At 36.4% G+C, this 18374-nt stretch overlaps 1 protein-coding gene across 1 annotated transcript in view; it reads left to right on the top strand.

Annotated features, from left to right (window-relative positions):
* Window positions 1–18374, top strand: part of FRK (fyn related Src family tyrosine kinase) — a gene marked incomplete at both ends in the record, with an annotated part of 99755 nt that overhangs the window by 48175 nt on the left and 33206 nt on the right. The window contains one exon of the mRNA XM_080700107.1: window positions 6673–6794. Coding sequence (XP_080556233.1) covers window positions 6673–6794 — 122 coding nt within the window. The remainder of the gene's footprint in view (window positions 1–6672; window positions 6795–18374) is intronic.

The following is an 18374-nucleotide window of genomic DNA, read 5'->3' as shown; positions in this document are numbered from 1 at the left end:
TGTGTGTGTGTGTGTGTGTGTGTGTGTGTGTGTGTGTGTGCGCGCACACGCGGTACTGGGAATTAAATCCAGGGGCATTCTGCCTCTGAGCTACATGTAACATGATGAAAATATTAGACATTCTTGACCCTAAGCTCTCATGGACAAATCATCCCGGGTACCTTACCTTCCTCTGGAGAGTTTTGCTAAGTAGACCCTCCTGCTTTTCTGTGAGTATACAACTTTTTTTTTTCTTTTGAGACTGTTTTTTTTTTTTTTTTTTGGTACTGGGGTTCCTAGAAGCCCTTCTACCTCCGGGCTATGCTCCCAGACCCTTTTTTTTAATATTTTTATTTGGAAACAGGGTCTCTTAAGCTAAAATATTAGCTTTTAAAAACAGTCTCAAGCCAGGCGTGGTGGCGCACGCTTGTAATCCCCGCACTTGGGAGGCGGATCGCGCAGGTTCGAAGCCAGCCGCCTCACTGGCTTAGGAGACCCTATTTCCAGATAAAAATGTAAAAATAGGTCTGGGAGTGTAGCCCGGAGGTAGAAGGGCTTCCAGGAACCCCAGTACCACCAAATAAATAAATAAGTAAATAAAAGCATATTTTTTTCAAGATCTGTCTATGGAAGTTGAAGGCCAGCTGTCTTGTATTTTAGGGAGATATTGGAAAACATATAAAACTTTTAAGGTTAACTTTTGTAAACCTTAGTCAGCTGTTGCCTGGCATGGGTTTCCAATTTACAAACCATAGGAGGAGCTGGGTGTGGTAACACAGGCCTCTAATCCCAGTATTTGGGAGGCTGAGACAGGGAGATTGCAGGTTTGAGACCAGTCTCGGAAACACAGCCAGACACTCAGCGACCTAACAAGATTCTCTTTCCAAACAAAAACATAAAAAGGGCTGGGAATGTAGCTCAGAGGCAGAATGCCCCTGGATTTAATTTCCAGTACCGCGTGCGCGCGCGCACACACACACACACACACACACTCTGTAGTAGCTCCAATTGCAGGTGCCCTTGGTACCTACTTTGTATGCTAACACCCTAACATTTGATTGATATCTATATTCTTTAAATGTTTTTGTTTTCTTTTTCTTTTACTTAAGGCTTACTTTGTCTTTTTTTTTTTTTAAATACGGAACTTCCAATTAATCATGCTGCAGATTTTGTTAGTTGTTTTGAATTAGTAAAATGGGCTACTGCCACCTGGTGGCACTGTGTCCTAGTTAGGGATGACAGAAGAGTCACAGGGACAAAACTTTCAATATGAAGTACGTTCATGTTCATATCTTCACTTGTGTTCTATCATGACCTCAAATACAACCTGATTAAAACAAATGTTTAATTTCTCCTCTTAAAATGTGTTGTACACAAATGTGCCTGGACATCAAGCTCTATACAGATGTGTTTTTTAATCTCAAAACAAGGTTGCAGGGTAGTTATTATTAAACGAGGAAGTTGAGGCCTGAGAGGTTAAGTATGCCGTCACTCTTAAGTGTGCCTTCACTCTGCCTTTCAGGATGCTGCCTGGTAGATTGTACTGTAATCACTCAGACTTGAAACTGGAGTCACGTAGGATCTCTCATTTCCCATATTCTTTTGAGATTTTTCTTATATCTATCAGTTTTGCCAAATTTTTTTTTTAGTATGGATCTTTACAACATGTAGACTTTTGTAACATTATCTTTTTTTTTTTTTTTTTTTTGCGGGTCTGGGGATGGAATCCAGGGGCATTCGACCTTCGAGCTACATCCCCTGCCCTATTTTTTATTCTTTATTTTGAAACAGGGTCTCACTAAGTTGCGGAAGGCCTCACTAAGTAGCTGAAGCTGTCAGCAAACTGCGATCTTCCGGTCTCAGCTTCCTGAATGCTGGGATTACAAGTGTGTGTGCCACCATGCCTGGCTTTTATTCTTTATTCTGAAACAGGGTCTCACTGACTTGCAAAGGGCCTCTCTAAGTAGCTGAGGCTGTGCGAACTATGATCCTCCTGTCTCAGTCTTCCTAATGCTGGGATTACAAGCATGTGTCACCATGCCTGAGTGTAGTATATTCTTAAATGACTTATTTTAATTGTTTTTCATATTTAAGTAAAGTTTAAAATGATCTACAACTACATCTTATTGTAGAGAATATCCAAATTATAGGGTAGAATACTGAGTAAAAACTGGACATCTTCTGTCACCACTTTCATCAGCTCTCACTAATCTCCAAGAAGTAAGCACATAAAAGTTTTGGCTTTTTTGTTGGTTCATTCATTCATTCATTCATTTGTACTGGAGGTTGAACCTAGCTCTACCACCAAGCTATGTTCCCAACATGTTTTTTATTTTTGAAACAAGGTCTTGCTAAGTTGCTAAGGTTCTAGCTAAGTTGCTGAGGCTGGTCTCAAACCTGTGATCCTTCTGTGTTCTGAAATTTACTTTATAAATTTAACAATTTATTATAGATCTTTCTCTATCAGTGCCATAGACCATTATACTCAGTAGACACTTGACAAATGTTTGCAAAATACAATTTAGAGTTCCTTTTATCCAAAATAGGTATTTTTGGTTCTGTTTTTATCTAATTGGAAGCATTTCTCTCTTAGGATATAAGTTATCATAGATCTTCTCTCCTTTCAATTGTTATTAATCAATATCCCTTTCATAGAATGGTATGGTATATCAAGAAATATTATTTTTATTAAATATCAAAATCAGTGTGTGTGTGTGTGTGTGTGTGTGTGTGTGTGTGTCATTTCACTGGATACTTTTTCACATGTAAGTGCTAAATTGTAGCTTGTTCTCACTGTCTTGCATAACTTTCTAATATCTCTGTTTTTCTTGTAGGTCAGTAGTTTTCAAATTTTACTGTGAACCAGATCTACCTGGTAGGCTTATTATCATATGCCAGGCCCCTCCCTTAGAATATTTGATTCCAAAGGTCTGGAATGAGACCTATGAATTTTCATTTCTAAAAAAAATTCTGTGTGATGCAGATACTTTTGGCCTAGGGACTCCACCTTTGAGGACCAGTGATCGTGTGTGTGTGTGTGTGTGTGTGTGTGTGTGTGTGTGTGTGTATGTGTATGTGTGTATGTGTGTTTAGGTACTGGAGATTGAAATAAGGGCATTCTACCTTTGTACTACACTCCCAGTCCTTTTTATTTTGTTGTTTTGAAACAGGATCTCACTAGATTGTGGAAAGATTTTTTAAGTTGCTGAGACTGTTTTCAAACCATCAGTCATCTAATCTCAGCCTCACAAGTACTGAGATTACACTCAATTTACAAGTTTCTTTTATACACTTTATATCTCATATCTAGATCCTTTATCAGCACTTACTGCTTACTACCCACAAGAACTGCAGTCTAAAGAGAGGTTAGAAATGGCTGTGGTGGACCCCAAGGCTGGGTCTGTGTTCCCTCCCAGAATGGGGCCAGCAGAGCCCTAAAAGGCAGGGTTGATGAGAGCCACACTCCTGCCAACATCTCAGACTTCAAATTAGGACTAGTTTGCACGTGTGCAGTGGGTAGAGTTACGGTCCTCCTGATAGTCTTCAGTATCACATGCTCTAAAGATTGCACTCGACACCAGATGTGTCATCTTTGAGTATGAAGGGTGGTATTACAATGCCACTACATCTAGAAAAAATTTTCATTTTCTCTCTTCCTGAAGAAGCTCAGCCAAGTAAAATTCTACCTAAGCTTTAAGTGAGTTGATATATCAAGTTGAATACTTGCATGCATTTCATCATTACTATATATTTAATTCTGAGTCAGTAAAGCCATGTGTCTATCTATTAAACAAAAATCCAAATAGCTGGTACGGAAAGGATTTTAAAATGTTACGACAAGCCAGGCATATTGGCCCATGCCTATAATCACAGTACTTGGGAGGCTGGAGACAGTAGAATCACAGGTTGGATAACAGCCTCAACAAGTTGTGAAACTCTCATCAACCCAGTAAGACCCTGTTTCAAAATAAAAATAAAACAAGGTGTGGAGGTACATGCTTTTGATCCCAGCATTTGTGAGGTTGAGACAGGAGGGACACTTAGTGAGGCCCTTTACAACTCAGTGAGACCTTGTTTCAAAATAAAGAATAAAAAATAGGGCTGGTGGTGTCACTTGGAGGTAGAACCTTGGGTTCCATCCTTGGGTTCCATCCCTAGTACTGCAAAATAAATAAATAAATAAATAAATAAATAAATAAATAAATAAATAAGGTTAGGGGTGTAGCTTAGAGTTGTTAGACTGCCCCTGGGTTCAATCTTCAGTACCACCAAGAAAATAAAGTCTTTATAAATGTAGTAAAACTGCTTTATCTTTAATAAATTGATGTAACAAAACTGCTTGCATATATATATGAAATATATATAATATGAAAACATATTATTTTATAGAGTTGGTTATCCAAGAAACAAATATAAAGTATGTGTATAAAACTTATATAAAGGAGCATTTATGCTAAATAATAGAATTCATAAGATATAATAATTTTAAGAATCTAACTTGTTAGATAACTTGTGATTCATATAAAGTTTGCATATTTATATTTTGATGAAATATTTTAGCATTGATGAATAATCAATGCACTTTGAATCAAGAACATGTATTGAGCTAATGAGTATATTTCATCCATGTTATTTCTTTGCTTGAAATATTTGTATGAAGAAATTTTGCCATTTCTGGAAATGCAGTTAAAGGAATGCTTGAATATTGCAACTAAGTTGCTTTCATTAGGCATGCATATAGCTATAAAAATTTTGTACAGGTTTTTAAATGTGTTTGCTTGAACTTTATACAAACAATATTATAATAATATGCATCATTCTTTTACTTCCTTTTGGCCCTAATGATTTATTTAACTTCTGTTTAATATTCCATTTAATATCCATAAGTAGGTGTATTTATTCTCCTATATTGGACATTTAGATCGTCTCCATTTGGTACTAGGGGAATGAACCCAAGGCCTTGTGTATGCTAAGTAAGTGCTCTACCACAAAAATTGTTTCCAACTTTTCTTTTTACTTTTATTTGCATTTATTTGATGTTGATTTTGTTCAACATAAGTTTTTTGTTTCTTCAGTTTCTTCTGGAATATCTTTTTCTTCTGTGCATCCTCTTCTTCTCAGTGAGGGTCATCTCAGTGTTGGAGAAGGACTCATGTATGGGTTAATTTGACTATGAACTCTGTATATAGGGTGATACATTTTAGAGGCTTTGTTCACCTGGATGTGTTTGATGACCAGAGAACCAACATCTAAACCCTTAAGTTCAGCATTGCCTTTTGCATTTTTAAGCATGTACATCAAAATTTCAGCACATCTTATTAATGATATTAGCATTGTTTATTGAATGGTCTACCCTTACCTCACTCATTTCTATGTTTGGGTCAATGTGAGTTTTTATTATGTTCTAGTATTCTCTAGTTCTAGTATTCATAGTAGGAAACATTAATTTCTATTTTTCTATGAACTCATCACATACTTTAGAATATTTCCATGCTTTAACGTTTTCAGTTGGACAAACGCGAGTCTGTGGATGTTGACTTGGCCCTGACATTGAATCAGCTTGGTGTTCATCAGTGTAGTCTGCCAAGTGTTTCCAATTCTCTGTTTTCTGGGAAATAATGGGATTGTACTTTCAGCTCTCTTTGCATTTTGCCATGACCATGTTACTCATTTGCTAATCCTTACTTTCATGAGAAGAAGATTTAAATAGAAGCTCTGGGAACTAGCGTGGTTTGCTTCACTTTTATGTGCTGGCAGCATCATGGAGCTGTAGAGAGAGCTTTCTTGGCTGAGATAGGGCAGAGCTCTACATGACCTTCAGTAGTAGACATGCAGCTGAATGAAAACAGCTCTGCTGTTTTATATCACTGAGTGGTTATTAGTTCATATCGGTTTCTACCCGTCGATATACAATATAGACTGGCTCTGATATTAAAGATCTGTAGTTTTTTGTTAGGTTGATCACATTGGCAAATGTGTGTGTCTAGCATCTGATTCTTAAGTTTGTAGAAGGGTAAGGAGAAGAGGATAATGACAAGAGGTGGAGATGGCACCAACAGGACCCTTTCCAGACAGAAGCAGACCTTTCACATGATCTCTCCACTCACTAAAGTTTTCTTTAAATCAGTAAATTCCTCCTAAACCTGAAAAATCATATCCTATTATGTGGGGGAAGGGTTGGACAGTGATGTAGGTAGGAAAACAAAGTAGTTAACCTTTGGAGGAATTAACAGTTTTAATCCATTATACTTTAAGGTGGAGTGTGTAAGTCCTTTAATTGGAAGCTTTGCCTTCCGCTGTCTAGGAGGTATTAGTGAGGCTTGGGCAGTGTGGTGGTGATGGGGAGTAATGTAAGAGTCTGGAACATGTGTGTATAGGCAAAGCCTACACAGGGGCTTTGGCTTTGATGGAAGGAGGGTACAGGATCAAAGATAGGCTTCAGGGGTGAGAAAGGATGGAGAGCAGACATCAGTCAAATTTCTGACTTGTGATTTCTTTTTATGAATCTTGGTATGGGTTTCAGACGCCCTGAAAACTTATCACAAATGTCAAAAGCTACCATTTATATCTGTAACAATTTTCTAAAGTATATCAAACGTTTTTGATGTTAGAATATTTTCTTGCCAAACCTCTTGATCCTAAAAAAGTGAATGTTGATTGGATAATTAAGACTTACAATATCTTTCGTTTTAGGTGGTTCTTTGGAGCAATCAAAAGAGCAGATGCAGAAAAGCAACTATTATATTCAGGAAATCAAACGGGTGCCTTTTTAATCAGAGAAAGTGAAAGCCAGAAAGGAGAATTCTCCCTTTCAGGTAAGGCATTGTTTTGTGTGTTTGGAGTATGACTTTGAGAGTTTGCAGTCACAAACCTGTTATGTGAACATGGACATGTTAATTTTAAACTTGCCTTATTTATATTTTATCTTCACAATAGAACCAAAATTAAATCTACTGAACTGCTCAGGAGTAATGTATTATTAGCAAAACATTTCTCTGTGGCTAGAAGTCTTTATAAATAGTTTCGAGGTTATGAATTCTAGATATGAAATAGAAAGCACAGGGATCTGGCTATGTTTTCTCATTTTGTAGTATCTAGGATCTTTTAGGAAAATGATAGGCAAGAAGCAAAAACTACACTGTTGACAAGATCAATTTGGCCACAGTGCAGTTAAAATTTGTTCTCTCTCTTTCTCTCTCTCATTTCACCTGTGTTTTTATGGTAAATAAAAACTAAATTGGAATTAACCCTGTGCTTTTAATGAACCCTGTGACATGTATGACATGGTCAAATGCAGCTTTGCAGCCAAAGGCCAAGTATATATTTATACCACTTGAAGAAAACAGAAGCTCAGACCTGAAAAATATCCTAAGAGTATGGATGATGGCATATATACCTTTGCTTTAAAAAATTTGTGTTTTTAGCTGTATGTTGCAATGCTGTAGAATGTTCTTAAAGTCTCTATACCAATTCATTTCTAAATGTGAGAATTTCTTCTTGCCTTATTCTGATTTCTGTTTGGAAAAGGTTGGCATTTGTGTTATCATATTTTCTAAGCAAGTATTGTAACCTGGCTTAAGTGTAAATTTTGCTTTCTTCATATTGACCTGCAATAGTGCCTGCCTGTCTGGTTGAGATGGAAATCAGGGCTGCGTTCCTGGTGCCACAGTGAAGCAGGCCCTGAGCCCATATATACTGAAAACTTTGACTTGACCTGAGTCTGTCCAGATTGTGTGTATTTGGCCCCTGTTATCTTTCTACACATATGGTGGTCCCAAATACCAAAGCAGATGGGTTGGAGCTGGAGAGTCAAGGGCAGTGTTGTCGAGGCAGGTTTTGCAGAGGGTCCTGACTTCAGTTCTGCATATTCTGGCACTGAGTTGGTATGCTATTCCAGAATCATGGGGATTCAGCCTCACTCCTCTTTAGCTCCAGGGGTCAGAGGCCAGCAAATGCTGCTCTGATGAGCATTCTTGAAATGTTCCCTGACCTTCTAAATATTGCTTATACCCATGGTACTATTGAAAATATTTAATGATGGGCTCAGAATAGATACTCTACCAGGTTGGGACTTCACAGTAGTGCACACTTGTGCAAATCCAGGTGGCATATGTGAATCTTTTACGTAACATTTTGCTGATTATGAAAAAAAGCCTAAAATGTTTATAAATAGAAGAGTCGAAAGAAGAATAATATATAATAAACACTCACTGAAGATGTTTTAAGTTTAAAATATCTTTCCTCTCAGGTTTTTTTCTATACTTGACCTATAAGTATATGTTTTTATACACATACATATATACTCATATCTCCATATATATAAAGCAAAATTGAGATGATCCTGTGAATAATGAAAGATATGTCTGTATATACATATGTCTATAGCATAAGTCTATATGTGCATATATAAACATATGTATACAAACATAGTTCTTCATGTATGTGTGATATAAATCCCAGCTCCATTTTTACATTTCTATTTTACAGTGTCCTGTGAAAACTTTTTAATGTTCTTTAATATTCTATACTATTATTTTTAGAAACCACATAACTTTCTATTGTATGGATATATGATCATTTTATTTGACCTATTTCATATTTTGTACAGTTTTTTTCAGTGATTTTGCTGTTATAACATATGATACAGTGGACATTTTTATAAATAAATATTTGAATATTTCCATAAGAATATTATATTTATTCCCCCTCCCTTTTTCCCATGCTTGGCTTAGTGATTGATATGTTTAAGTACATCATGTGCTTTAGAGAGTTTCTCTCTTCCCTCCTCCCATCCCCTCAGTTAGGTCACCTTATTTGCTTATCTATAGAATCTTCTTCTTCATCTAGAGATGGGTGGGAATTGGGTAAGAGCTAACTGGGTGATGTGTGCATGTATGTCTCCTCCATCTTTTATCTCATTAAGATATATGAATACAATGCACCAATATAGAAATTTTTAAAAAGAATATTATATTCAGAGGAAGAAAACTGAATCTTTTTGTAATCTCTTAGAAGAGCTATAAGAGAATTCCTTGTTTAAATGCATCCATATAGCCGGGCGTGGTGGCGCATACTTGTAATCCCTGCGCTTGGGAGGCAGAGACAGGAGGATCGCGCAGGTTCGAAGCCAGCCACGCGTGCTGGCTTAAGAGACCCTGTTTCCAAATTAAAAAAAATATATAAAAATAGGTCTGGGAGTGTAGCCTGGAGTTCTGTAGAAGGGCTTCCAGGAACCCCAGTACCACCACCAAAAAAAAAAAAAAATGCATCCATATTTGTTTAGTTGTCTTTTCCAATATTTATATATGAAAATAATTAGGTGGTAGTTAGCTCATCAATAACTAGATTAAATGTTTCAAGGTAGCATTAAAATGTAGGGGAAAAACATTTCTATGAGAAACAAACTCAGAATTACCCTACTTATATCTTTTAATAATGCTCAAGCTACAGTGACTGTAGAACATTCTCTAAGAAGAATATTATGGAACAAAACGGCTTTACAGGCTTAGCACAAAATCAGAAGGATATTGGTTGTTATGTGTTGTGAATACTCTGGAGCTTGCTTATGGATTTAAGAAGCTTTGTCCGCCTTGCTTGGAGACCAGCATATCATTAGAGATTCTTTTTCAATGAAGTCAAACAATTTAGAGTCTTTTGAACAAATTATCTGATTGCTGTGTATTCACTGGGGGATAAAGTAAATGCATCCATTATGTCCTACTGAAAGGAAATTTTTCTTATTAGCCAGAGGGAAGGCTCTATAGGAAAGAAATGAGCAGGAAAAAGGTCTTCGACATATCTACATCTAACAAACAAACAAACACTCCCAATTGCTGACTGTTGATTATAACAAGGGCTCTTCCAATGTATCACTCATGGATTTATTTCATAGTGCAGTTTTCTCCTTAATCAGTCAGAATTGATGGTCTTCAATTTTGCTGACTGCTGGGCTGCTAAAGGCAAGGAAATAATATTCCTTTTCTATCTCTGTCACTCCCACATGAGTTTTCCTTAGAAGTATTGTCTTTATTCCTTGGGCAACAATGGCTTGCAGCTGTCAGAGAAGAGCTTCATAAGAGAGCATGATTTATTGATGCTGGGGTTCCCAAGGTTGGGGGTGGGTGCTAATTGGGTTGTTGTGATCCTTGCATGGCTGTCGGCTTTTGTGAGGTCTGAGTAGCTTGGAAAAGAGAGCCAGGGCCATGACACCTCTCATAATGCAAGACACTAATTAGCTGTGAATTACAGCAGCACTTTTGGATATTACATGTTATATGTGGTAGCCAGGGAATCGGTCTTCATTAGACACATGACAGGTAGTTTTAGTGGCCCTACTGGAATTTGTCATTAGTAGTGAATTGTTTTCCTGATGAAAAATATAAATTTCTGACTGCATGTCAACTGGTTTGGCTATTTTTGACATTAATCAATTACTTAAAAGGAAATTTTTACTGTTATTATCATTAATATTAATTTGATGTTTGATGTCTCCTAAAGCATTTAGATTGCTGTTTAAAGTAAATTCTTAAAAAGAGTGCACAGTGAGGCTAAAACGGAGTTGTGGGTGAAGATTTTTGGAAAGATTCTGCATTATACCTTGCAGTTTTCCTTTAGCTGTCTCTACATATAAAAATCTATAGGGTAGTAGAGAGACTTGCAAATTCATCCCCAATGAAAACTTTTCAAGATCAAATAATACACTGAAGAGGGAAGATGTTTGAAAAGGTGACTACATTGAAGCATAACCCCCAAATAATCTTAATAACAGTGTAACTAGGAACTGATAATTTTTATTTATACTTTTGTTTATTTCTTTGACAAACAATAAAAGTGCCTACTATGTGCCATGCCCTTTGATAGGTGAATGGAAACAAAGCCCAGCTTTGTATCTTTCTAGAAAAAGATTAGTATACAGTGGTCTTTTGAAGAAGTGGGAGTGTGGCTGAGCTCAGAAGAGGCGACCAGGAAGCCTGAAGCTGAGATTAGGTGCAGCCTCTCTTGGTGGGGTGGGTGATGGTAAGTTGGCTCAGAGGGCCCTTGGCTGGGCAGTCCAGAAACTACTCCCAGGGTTCTTTTCTGCACAGTCCTGCTTGTCTCCACAGATGAGCCTTAAACAAGCATAAAGTTATGAGAAAAGGAAAGAAGGGAATGGAGGTGGGAAATATATAGAGGGTAAAACCAAATGGAACTGATGGTTGATTGAATATGAAGTAAATTAAGGGAGAGTGAAGACTGGTGGTCATATCTCTGACTTGAGATGGGGGCAATGGTGGCTTTAGCCACATGAACTTTATAGGAGGACCTGATTGATAGGGAGAGAAGGTGGAGCCAGGGAATACCTCAGAAGGCACTTGTGGGCACCTTTATCTCTTTTTTGAGTTGTTTCTTTTTACTCAAAAAATTTCACTGATTTTAATTTAGCAAAGAATAATTAGACATTCCTCATAACCAAAAGAGGTTCAGAGTTGTTTCTACTGATTTTGATTATAGTATTTTCTGTGATAAAGTTTCATTATAGTGAACATGAAGGTTCCATGTAGTATGCAGAGGTTTTATGTTAATTATCTATGGCTTCTGCGAAGCTTTAGAGAGTATAAAGTGTGCATTTCAGGAGACATTTAATTTTAAAATAAATATACTAGAATTTTCACAGACAAATGCTTTTCTTCTCAAATATTTATTACTGTTGCTCTAAGGATTGCAAAAGGCAATTCTGCCATTTGTGCAATACTTGAAGCAACATTATTCAATTAACTGATTTAAGGTAAAGCATTTATTCAGTTATGTAAATTCTAGTATGTTTATTTTAAAATTAAAAAAAACAGTATAATTTCCTTTCTAGAAAGACTGTTTACTTGATGTAATATGTATGTGACATTCCTTAGGTGGGGCAATTATGTGTTCATTAAAAGGAACTTTGATATGAAATACTTGGAAATGGCCAGTATTATCTGAAGCAACTTTCTGAATAATATTAATAACTGAATAGCTTGAAGGATACCACATACTTATAACTTTCTAAATATTTTCTGCATGTCTTATAAATTAAGCCTAAAGGTAATTAAAAAAAAAGCAGTGAGAATGGGTGTGTATCCTCTCATGTTCTCCTTGCATAGATTTTTATGTTGAATTTACATATTCAGAGATTCAATTATTTATGAGCAACTCTTTCACTATGGGTAAAAATGTGCTTTTCAAATTATATTATAAACTCCTTGCAAAAAGCGAACATTTTTATTGTTTCTGTTTCATGCTTCTTTTCTATCTCCATAGTTTCCAGTAGTTTTGTAAAGACAGTGGACATTTGAACACTCACCTCTTGATGCTGTAGTCTACAAGGAGAAAAGATAAGCAAGGTCATTGTCACTTTTTATTTTTTTATTTTTTTGGTGGTACTGGGGTTCCTGGAAGCCCTTCTACCTCCGGGCTACACTCCCAGACCTATTTTTACATTTTCATTTGGAAACAGGGTCTCCTAAACCAGCGCGCGCGGCTGGCTTCGAACCTGCGCGATCCTCCTGTCTCTGCCTCCCAAGCGCGGGGATTACAAGCGTGCGCCACCACGCCCGGCCATTGTCACTTTTTAAACCTCTCAAGTTTGGGCAATGTAAGATCACAAATAATCTTCCTATCTGTTGTGTTTTAGACTTAGAAAGATAATTTTACAAGTTGACAGATCAGTTTTCTCCCCAGGTAATACGACTTTCATAGAAGAGACAAGCTGGAAAAGGATATCACTTGTTAGTGTGATTTTCTATCTCTTGGCTAGAAACAGAGTTCAGTCCCAAAGTCACTTTACACAAGACTACTCAGCTACCATCATTGCGCCCAAACTTTGCAGACCTGCTGACTCTTTCTAATCTGACTTTGGCCCAGTGGCAAAAGGTTCTGTGTTTCATTATCAGTCCCTGGAGCCATCCATTCATTCTTCATTTAAAATTAATGTGGACCTTGTGGCCACTAGCATTTGTCAGTAACTCTATTATTATTAACCATGACTGTAAATATAATTGTATATCCTAAGTAGGAGCAAGTGTTAAATGACTGGAAAAAAATTTTTCCTTGAATTTATTATGCAATGAAACTTCAATGGATTCTGGGAGCATTTTGATGTTGGTTAAATATGTTTTGCTTTTTAAAAAATGCACATGCTGCAGAAAGGAAATTTTATGTTAATAACTCCAGTATCTCATATAAAATATATTAAATTTTAAACATGTTGGTGCCATCTTAGAAAATGCTTTTTAATTAAAGTCATAATTTAGTTGTGTTCAGTTTAATTGCAAATATCATTGACTATAATAGCAACTGACTTTTAGGTAAGTTATGGTTTATGCTGTCTTTTCTAAACATTACTACTAATAAGCTATATTTCAGATGTTTTAAATACTCTATAAAGTTAAATTTTATTATGTCATACATATATGTGTGTGTCTATACACACACAGATAGATAGGAGAAGTACTTTTTCTCTAGGGCACTGGCTCATGGAGCAATACTTTATTGAAAATCTATGACTAGCATTTCAGAAACCATAGTATTCTTTACAGGACTTATATTCACCCCCCACCTTTACTTTTTTTGTTTGTGAACCCCTTGTATTGACTCATTGAAATCTTTTGCTTACTTAAAATAGTTTTGTATTGTTATTTTGAACTATGTGAAAGAAGGCACAACAAAAAATGATGTAAACTATTGTGTTTTGAATGTTGCTATAAAAACCAGTTTTCAGATTGATATTCTCTGAAGTTAGCATCCCTTATTTTCTATCCAACTATCAAGAACATACATTAGAACTGGGTGTGGTGGTGCACACTTGTAATCATAGTACTTGGGAGGTTGATATAGGAGGATTAGGGTTCGTGGCCAGCCTCAGCTACTTAGGCCCTAAATCGGGCTGGAGGTATAGCTTGGTGGTAGAATGCACCTGGGTTCAATCCTCAGCACCACACACAAACACACAAATAACATACATAAGAGATGAAGACTCATAGTAGCTCTACAAACTGTCTACCAATCAGTGATTTGTTAGAATCTGTATGGATATTTTTCCTGTGGGAATATAGATGAACTGAGTCATTGGGAGAGGCTGAAATGGTTGATATAGTTAATACATTGCATACTTTCACCTAAATTTGCCAACTGTTAGCAGTGACATTTACTTTTCCTTGTCATCATTCTAGATACATATATGCATAAGTTGCAGATTTCAGGTGGCTTCAATTCTAAAAACACTGTTGCTTTGTAGTATGCATATCCTAGGATTATAGATAGTCTTCTACATTACCATTTTACCATTAGTAAACCCAAGAGATTTCACACTAATACAGTAATATCATCTATTATAGAATACATACTCAAATCTCTCCAAATGTATTTTCTAGGTCTGTATTTATTTGCTGTTTGATACAATGAGGGATTATGCATTGCATTTGGGTATCTCATTTTTATCTAGAAGAGTCAAAAGCCTTCAACAGCTTCCCTTTAGGAAGCATATAAGTTTCTATTTCTTTGCCATTTCAGCTCTTTATAGCTTTACTGAAACCAATTTCCTGTCTAATCTTATTACTTTAAATCATACTATGCTTCTTGAAAGATTTTAACCAACTATTGTGTGATTAATCCTGCATTTCTGGTCTTCCTAATTTTTGTTTTTGTTCTTTGACCAATGTACTCAGGTCTTACCACAGTGTGTATCGGGCATGTTTTTCTCAGCAGTTTTCTGTTGTCAAGATTTTTGATAAATGATTTTTTGTGAAGGTTAGATGGTTTTAAAATGAATGCTCTGGTGTTTCTTTCTTGCTGCACCTCGTTTTCATATAGAAAAGATTCTCAAAAATACTGAGAGCAACATTTTGAACTATCTTCTAACCACTTATTTATTCACCAAGTCATCCATTCACTCATTCATCCCGTAACTTTCATTGTGAAGTACAGTCTTCACTATGCCTGGCAGCGAGCGAAAGCACCAGGAAAGTAGTGTGCACAAGTTACTTTTCTATTCAGATCATGTCCATCCTTGAGAACTTTCTTATTTGAAAAACATAGTGCTCCTCATATTATCATTGTTATTTTCTGTGATACACATTTGAACCTTTAACAAAGTGTAGACCTGTAGATTAATAATCTGTTATCACCAATTTGCTTGGATAACTAACAAAGGTATTGCATTAGTCATGGTAAATTCAATATGGGTTCTATTTTTGGATGGCGAGCCAGTGCCAGACTGAGAATGACCGATCTCTCTGGTTCTCTGCCCATCTAACATTTGATTTTAATGATCTCTTGGTAAAAAAAAAGGGGGGGGAGATTAAAAAAATTTTGAGCAGTATGAAATAGAGAGAGGCAAAGAGAAGAGGGAAGGACATATCAAAAGCCAGAGCACCATGTTTTGAACTGAACAGGAAATTAATGTGTCTTGACTCTATAGACGAAAGCCAGTGGCCCACAGGCCTTCCAGTACCACCTTCTCTCAACTGGTGAGCACTATATTACAGTTTATATCTCAAGTAAATAACAACTAAGTGTGTGTGGCTTCCCAAGACTTCTTGATTCTTAAAAATGAAACTATATATATATATATATATATATATATATATATATATATATATGTGTGTGTGTGTGTGTGTGTGTGTGTGTGTGTGTGTGTGTGTGTGTATGACACTCTTTTTTTTACTGTAAGTGGAAAAAATGTATTATTGAAAACTACTAAGCTGGGTGTGGTGGTGCATGATTGTAATCCCAGCATTTGGGAGGCTGAGACAGGAGGATCACGGTTCACCGACAGCCTTAGCTACTTAGGCCCTTTGCAACTCAGTGAGACCCTGTTTCCAAAAAAAAAATAGGGCTGGGGGTGTAGCTCAGATGTAGAATGCCCATGGGTTCCATCTTCAGTACTGCACAAACAAAAACAAAGAAACAAACAAAAAAAACTGTAAAATTAAGCCTAAGTAGTGTACTTTACATAGTGCCTATATGAAGAGACATTGTATGATGGCCACTTTTTTTGCATTTACATATGAACCCTTCATTTTGAAACTCAAATATTATGGCAGTTTCTTTTTCCTCCCCACATAACAGCTCCTACCATTGGCCAGCTTCCACTCGAACATGTGCTCCCTCTTGTGGCATATCAAGGAATAACGTCATTATGCAAACAAAAGTTTGCTTTAGTTTTTAATTTTCAGTAGCCATTTGTTTATGGGAAAGGGATAAATACATTATTGTACTTGAAAACAAATTTATGATTTTAATATGTTTCTAGAATTGTGCTATAAATGAAAGCACACCCAGTTGGCAGTGGCTTTACTTTATTAATCTCAAAAGATCAGCCAAAGTTTATTAAATTTTTCTTAATTATTTAGGCATCTAGTTTCTATGTGATGATTGTTATGCAAAATGTGCTCATAATATAGAAAGTGAACAAAATAAATACAATCCAATTTAATAATATAATGGCACTATTTTTATACGACATATTTAAAATGATATATGCATATTAGCTAATTTATAACTATTTATCAGAATCCCATCAATCATGAAGTCATTTCTAATGCATTTTAGAGACATGCTTTGCATTAATTTGCTAGAAACTTTGGCACAGGCACTATAATCTGAGAAAATATTCTGTTGTTTTAAAAGCCTATGCATAACAAGGACTGAATTTATTTTCCCATTTGTTTCAGCAGGGTAGGGACTTTCTTTCACTCCCTTCTCTCTGAAGAGCTATTTCCTTACCACCTGCAGATGTTGGTAAAAAGGTTTTGTGAAAAGTAAAATATGGAGGAGGCAAAAGCATAAAATAAAGGAAAAAGCAAAAATTGTGCTTATTTTTATGTAATTATACGTTTTCTGTATCTCTATTATCTGTGTAGTCCTGAAAAAAGAGATGATTCATGCCTGAAAAAACTTGTGGTTCATTTATTCATTCATCCATCAAGTATTTACTTAATTCCTACTATGTGCAGATGCTGGGCTACAATGGAAAACAAGACAGTCCCTGCTTCATGAACATACATTCCTAGTTGGCAGCAGAAAGGGTATGTCAGCTAATGAGAAAAGATGCACTCATAAAGGAAAGATAATTATTCACTTATTGTGTTATTTTGGTTTTTAATAAAGTAAGCTAATAATCAAAATCAAGGAAAACAATTTTTCTGTACATTACATGTTGGTGTAGAAATGGAGATTGCTTCTTTACATTGGGAAATTGAGAAGAATCTGGAAGCAGAATTTTATGCTAAGATTAACTGGGTTGGAAAGACAAGGCCATCAGTGGTTCAACTGGATTTTCCATCAACAGAATTTTGGCTTATGATAATGAACTGGGAAGCCAGGTTGCTTGGCTTGAGTTTTCTCTTAGCAGTGTAGTGTGGCTTTGGGCAAGTTTCTTTGCCTCTTCATGCCTCAGTTTCTTTTTTAAGAAAAGCGGAAATTAAAAATAGTATATAGGCAGGTATGGTGGCCTACCCCTGTAATGTAAGCATTTGGGAGGCTGAGACAGGAGTATCAGTAGCCCCAGCAACTTAGTGAGACTGTCAGCAACCTAGTGAGACCCTGTTTCAAAACAAAAAATAAAAAGAACTGGGAATATAGTTTAGAGGTAGAATGTTCTGGGTCCAATCCTTAATACCCCCTCCCCCCTGCACACTGTCTAACAAAAAATAAAAAGAACTGAGAATATAGTTAAGGGGTAGAATGTTCTGGGTCCAATTCTTAATATACCCCCCCCACATACACTGTCTACCTTTTTATTTTGTGGTGATATTTGGATTCAATGATTTAATACATAAAAAAGTGCTCAGAGCACAACCTGGTGCAAAGAAACAAAGAAGCACTATAAATGTTGGTTGTGGTCATTAGCCTTAAACCAGAGCTTGCTCAGGATGCTGCTGTGGTGTCTGTGACCCCAGCAGGACCATGAGGTTGCCATAACTGCTGGGTGGGATGAAGGGAAGAAGACACTGGACTCCTTCTTTCCTCTTTCTAATCCATGGTGTAAAATTTGGTGTAGCAGCTCATTCTGTGTATTTTGGTAATTTCAGGAATAAAAATGGAGTATTAGGAAAGTCAGTGGAACTGCTATTGGAGGAAGAAGAATTACCAGTGAACAGAGCAAATTCCAGTGTTAGCGAACATTATCCCTTGTTACCCATGTGATCCCCACCATATTTCCGGGGGCATGCCTTTGTCACGATGATGAATCTTCAGAATTTCAGGTTTTGTCTAAATGCTTAAGTATGTGTTTCAGTTTTCTCTTTCAAAATGTAGTTATCATAATGTAGACTCTACCACAGGAGAATATTACCATGGCTATTTCTGTAAGGGTCTTTGCTTGAATATTAGGATTAAAGAACTTGAACTGGAGAGATAACCTAGCCAAAGCACTCTTCATA

Source organism: Muscardinus avellanarius, assembly GCF_963383645.1.
Source record: "Muscardinus avellanarius genome assembly, chromosome: 8".
NCBI classification, from domain to species: Eukaryota; Metazoa; Chordata; class Mammalia; order Rodentia; family Gliridae; genus Muscardinus; species Muscardinus avellanarius.
The sequence above is the reverse complement of the archived record's forward strand: the minus strand, read 5'-3'. Positions and strand labels throughout refer to the sequence as shown.